Genomic DNA, 5,648 nt, shown 5'->3' with positions numbered 1-5,648 from the left:
CTTTGTGGGCATCATGGTGACAGTCGTGCATGCTTCATAGATTAGTAGCAGGTAAGCTAGCTCATGTATGGCTGTGAAAGTTGGACCATAAGAAAGGCTGAGCGCCAAAGGATGGAGGCCTTTGAACTCTGGTGCTGGAGAAGACTCCTGCGAGTCCCCTGGACTGCAAGGCGATCAAACCAGTCAGTCCTAGAGGAGATCAACCCTGACTGCTCTTTAGAAGGCCAGATCCTGAAGTTGAAACTCAAGTCCTTTGGCCACCTAAGGAGAAGGAAGGACTCACTAGAGAAGAGCCTAATGCTGGGAAAGATGGAGGGCAAGAGAAGAAGGGGATGACAGAGAAGGAGGGGGCTGGATGGAGTCCCTGAAGCAGGAGGTGTGAGCTTAAATGGACTCCAGAAGATGATAGAAGACAGGAAGGCCTGGAGGAACGTTGTTCATGGGGTCGCGATGGGTCGGACATGACTTCGCAACTAACAACAACAAAGCTAGCTCAGAGTTTACCTGTTTTGCTCCTATCAGTCTTGGTCAGCTTAGGTGGTGATAAAGGCCTCTATGGGTTTTGTCCAAAACATGTAGAAGGCATGAAGCTGTCCTCTCTTGCACCCATCTCCTTCAACAGTTAATAAATATTCTGTTTTGTATGGTGCTACCAAAAAAGTTCTTGAGAACGTATGTGGTGTCCATGAAAAACAGAAGAGGTCTCTTAAAACTCTTCACCAAAGCTTTGGAAGGTGCAACCAATCAAGCTGAAAGCAGGAGATGGCAATCTCAATGGTCAATGCTCATGGTGTGCTCAAGAAGCTTGGAATGACATCTGGGCTTGAAGAGCAGGAAGGAGGTTGAGAAAGCCCAAACATGTCCAAAGGGTCAGGCTAACTGTGACAGCTGTTAAGCAATGAGATGATCTGTCCTCTAGAACAATAGTAGATATCCTTCATCACTTGAAGCTTGGGTGGTACCTGCTGGAGAAGTTCTAGAGGTTCTAGCAAAGTTCTAGAGGGTTGGCCTAAGATGACTTTGAAGTCTCTTCCAACTCTGATTCTAATTCTAGCCTCTACAGGTAAATCTAGTTTTCTGTTAACTTGGGTAGTTGTATTTTTTTGCCCTTTTTTTCCTATAGTGGTACCTTGGTACTCATCGTTAACTTGTTCTTGGAGGCATGGTGACTTCCAAATAAAATTTTCCCATAAGGAATAATGTAGTGAGTCATAAGGCAGCCGACACCGGCAAGTTCTAGCTTGTGCGTTGTGTACCAATGAGTTCCGGGACAAAACGTTCAGGTCAAAATGCATTGAGTATACCAAATTTGATGAGTTTCAAGGCCATTGAGTACCAAGATAACATTGTATTTCCTTTTCTAGTTGCGATTGCTTTTGGCGTCTTTTCTCAATTTTTTCTGTAAAACCCATTAAGACAAATACATAAAAATGTTTTTCAGCAAATAGGCTCAGAGTTTCTTGTTTTGCCTTGGAAAGAAAGGTCTCACCTGGTGTTGCATCTCCTTGTTCTCCTACAGTGGTAGAAGAATTGCAGCTCAATTTCCGCTATGCCCGGATTGGTGTTCTTTGGCCGGCGTTGGGGCATTGGAAGTGATGATTTTGTCTTCCCTGGAGCCTTTGAATTGTTCATCAGAGTGACCTGGTAAGATCCCTGTTCTCGGAGGTAGGCTGTAGATTAGAGCAGCTCAGCTCCCGTGGATGTTTGCCACTCCCGTTTGGAAAGTGATCCATCCTGTGATGGGCACCTAATTGTGGTTGGCCTTTTCTACCCTCTTTTTCATACCCACCTTAAACGTTCCCCTAGTAAACACAAAAGGGAGAGCATTTCAGCCACAACCCGTAAGGCTTGTCACCACTGTCACCACTGTATGGGTGGTAGGCCTCCAGAATTTAGGAAGCCGAGTTGCAGTCTTCAAACTTGGCCAAGACTCTTTGCGTAACAATATCAAGGAGGGTGACTTGGTTCTGTCGCTTTCAGGATGAACCTCATTTCTGTAGCTGCTTAGACTGGAGACCCCAACGAAAGAGGCTTGTAGGAGTCGTTGTGCAAAGGAGGCTTGTAGAACTCATTGTGATTTTGTGAAACCCTTTGTGATTTGGCGTTTGGTGGAAAGTAGCTACGTCTTCTGAAAATACTTCTGCTGAGAATATTCTGGGTGATCCTTTCTTCCTTCCCTCTTTCTTCCTTCCTTCCTCTTTCTTTTCTTTCTTTCTTTCTTTTCCTTCCTTCATCCTTCTTCCTTCCTTCCCTTTCTTTCTTCCTTCCTCTTTCTTTTCTTTCTTTCTTTCTTTTCCTTCCTTCATCCCTCTTCCTTCCTTCCTTCCTTCCTTCCTTCCCTCTTTATTTCTTCCTTCCTTCCTTCATTTTTCTTTTCTTTCTTTCTTTCTTTCTTTCTTTCTTTCTTTCTTTTCCTTCTTTCTTTCTTTCTTTCTTTCTTTCTTTCTTTCTTTCTTTCTTTCTTTCTTTCTTTCTTTCTTTCTTTCTTATCTTCCATCCATCCATCCTTCTTCTTTCTTTCTTTTCTCAGGTGGATTGGAATTTTGGTTTTGTATTCTATACACAAAGGACAGTTTAACTGCACCGGAAGTGGTCTGCTGAATAACTACCTTCTCATCCTCCTTATCCTCTTGGCGTTCATCGTAGCTGCTTTGTCATCTGTGACCTACACCAGCATGCAAGGTAATTTGCCTTCTGTGTTAGCTTTTGGATCGAGAAAATCCACTGTAGTGTCAGGGTTGAGCATCAGTCATACGAAAGTCACACCAAGAAGCTGCCTAGCACGGAGATCTGCCTGCCCAAGCGGTAATTATAATTGTAAACAGGCAGGCACGCGTACACACCCGTGTTATGCTTTTGTAGCACATAAGTATAATCTAGGGATTTCTTTGCCTGCGTTCTTATCTAGGAAACTGATCTTCTATGTGGTAGCTAAGATACGACACCAACTACAGGTAGTCCTCAAGTTATGACCACAATTGAGCCTGAAATTTCTGTTGCTAAATGAGTTTTGCCCCATTTTATGAGAGTGGTGAGAATGGCCGAAAAGATCATTGGCAGTTCCCTCCCTCCCATGCAGGACATAGCACAGAAGCGCTGCTTGAGCAGGGTCTGTAAGATTATCTGGGACGCTACACATCCTCTTCACGACCTGTTTTCCTTGTTATCTTCTGGGAGGAGGGGGCTCCGTGGTATCCGAAGCAGAACATCCAGATTCAGCCATGGTTTCATTCCATACAGCATTAACCTTGTGAACTCTCAAGCTTCCTCCTTCCGTTATATATTCAAGATGGACAGTATTTAATATTTATTCGCTACGTATATGTAGGGATGTGGGTCTATTACATATGTTGTTCATAGTATGTTTAGGTGTGTGTCATGTATATGTTTCACTTTGAGAGCAGGCAACTAAATTTCATTTTTGAGGTGTGCCATTGTGCCCACAGTATAAAAATGACAATAAAGGTTACCTTATCTTAGTTGTTAAGTGAATCACTGCAATTCAGTTAGTAACACGGTTGTTAAGTGAATCTGGCTTCCCCCATTGACTTTGCTTGTCAGAAGGTTGCAAAAGGGGATCACGTGACCCCGGGACGCTGCGACCGTCCTAAATAGGAGTGAGTTGCCAAGCATCCGAATTTTGATCACGTGACCCTGGGGATGCTGCAAGGGTCATAAGGCGCTTTTCCCACTGCCGTTGTAACTTTGAACAGTCACTAAACAAACTGTTGTAAACCAAGGACTGCTTGCAGATGGCACATCGTCAATAAATCCATAGGAAGGGAGCCTCTTTCTGTCCTGAAATGTTTAAAGTAATGTTTTAATCTTTAACAAACATGAAACAAATAAACAGTCTAAAATAAAACCAGCCATGGCTGTCGTTTTTCTAGTTCGTTAAGTCCAGTGACTCTCTTTTCCAGGAACCATTTCCAATCCCGGACCAAGGAAATCACTTCCCAAGCTCCTCTATGTCCGTCTGGCTCTCTACGTCCCAGAGCTGGTCTGGGCTGTGGTGGGAACGGTGTGGATAGCCAACAACCGAGCAAACTGCGAAAGAGCTATGATCGACGCCATTTTGGGGACTGTTATTGTCAGGTGAGGCTGTTCTGCCTTCTGTTGCTGGAGAGCGGGGCTGGATATATGGCGTTCTAAATAGGGATATTCAGCTGCTTGGGGTGCAACTGGATATTTTCCAAATAGTGGAATACTGCTGTCATGTCACCCCTGGTCCTTTACTTTTTCAGTTGTTCCACTTATTAATTGCTCTAACTGTCAGGAAGTTTCTCCTTAGTTCTAGGCTGGTTCTCTCCTTGATTAGTTTCCATCCGTTGCTTCTTGTCCTGCCTGCTGGTGGTTTGGAAAATAGGTTGACCCAGAATAATAGAATAACAGAGTTGGAAGGGACCTTGGAGATCTTCTACTCCAACCCTTTACTCATGCAGGAGACCCTATTCCATTTCAGACAAATGGCTGTCCAATCTCTTCTTAAAACCTCCAGTGTTGAAGCATTCACAGCTTCTGGAGGCAGGTTGTTCCACTGATTAATTGTTCTGTCAGGAAGTTTCTCCTTAGTTCTAGGTTGCTTCTCTCCTTGATTAGTTTCCATCTGTTGCTTCTTGTCCTGCCTTCAGAGGCTTTGGGAAATAGGTTGACCCCCTCTTCCTTGGGGCAGCACCTCAAATATTGGAACACTGAACAGAATAACAGAGTTGGAAGGGACCTTGGAGGTCTTCTAGTCCAGCCCCCTGCTCAGGCAGGAATCTCTATAGCAGGGGTCTTCAAACTGGGCCCTTTTATGACTTGTGGACTTCAACTCCCAGAATTCCTGAGCCAGACAAATTCTGGGAGTTGAAGTCCACAAGTCGTAAAAGGGCCAAGTTTGAAGAGCCCTGCTCAATAGCATTTCAGACAAATGGTTGTCCAATCTCCTCTTAAAAACCTCCAGTGATGGAGCACCCACAACCTCTGGAGGCAAACCGTTCCATTAATTGTTCTGTCAGGAAATTTCTCCTTATTTCTAGGTTGCTTCTCTCCTCGATTGGCTTCCATCCATTGTTTCTTGTCTTCCCTTCTGGTGCTTTGGAAATTAGATTGACCTCCTTGTCTTTATGGCCACCTCTCAAATATTAGAGCACTACTATCACGTCACCCCCTAGTCCCTTCTTCTCATTACACTAGACATATCCCATAGACATCCATCGTAGAGTGGTGGACCTTGAGTTGTTACTTTAGGTGCCATCGTATTTTGGCAGCAGAATCTGGGGGAAGCTTCAAGAGCGACAAGCATTGCAGGCAATGATGTCTCCTTGGTTTTTATGGAATGTCTCCTCCGTTCTTCCTGTCAGCTGGGTGATCATCATCTTCACCGTGGTGGCAGTTGTCATTTTCTTCGATCCTCTTGGAAGCAAGTCGGTCTACCTGGCTGACTACGCCAGTCGCAATCTGGAGAGCAGCCAGTCCGAGCAGCTGTTCTGCAACCTCAAGAAGAGGGCCACCCGCGTCTGGGAAAAAAGAATCCGGTTGTTGTGTTGTTGCATTATGCAAAATGACGACCACCGCGTGGCTTTTACGAGCATCGCCGAACTTTTCCGTTCCTACTTCTCGGTAAGACGTCAGGCCTTGATTGTGGTTTTGTCTTTATGCTCTCT

At 44.7% G+C, this 5,648-nt stretch overlaps 1 protein-coding gene across 1 annotated transcript in view; it reads left to right on the top strand.

Moving 5' to 3' along the window:
• Positions 1–1,525: 1,525 nt before the first annotated feature.
• Positions 1,526–5,648, top strand: part of DAGLB (diacylglycerol lipase beta) — a 14,706-nt gene continuing 10,583 nt past the window's right edge. Inside the window, exons 1-4 of the mRNA XM_015813711.2 lie at positions 1,526–1,644; positions 2,531–2,682; positions 3,921–4,095; positions 5,346–5,604. Of these exons, the coding sequence (XP_015669197.1) occupies positions 1,550–1,644; positions 2,531–2,682; positions 3,921–4,095; positions 5,346–5,604 (681 nt within the window). The 5' untranslated portion in view covers positions 1,526–1,549. The remainder of the gene's footprint in view (positions 1,645–2,530; positions 2,683–3,920; positions 4,096–5,345; positions 5,605–5,648) is intronic.

Source organism: Protobothrops mucrosquamatus, unplaced genomic scaffold (genome assembly GCF_001527695.2).
Source record: "Protobothrops mucrosquamatus isolate PMUCROS unplaced genomic scaffold, P.Mucros_1.0 scaffold_72, whole genome shotgun sequence".
In the NCBI taxonomy this organism is placed as follows: domain Eukaryota; kingdom Metazoa; phylum Chordata; class Lepidosauria; order Squamata; family Viperidae; genus Protobothrops; species Protobothrops mucrosquamatus.
Note: the sequence above shows the minus strand (reverse complement) of the source record. Positions and strands in the feature narration are given on the sequence as shown.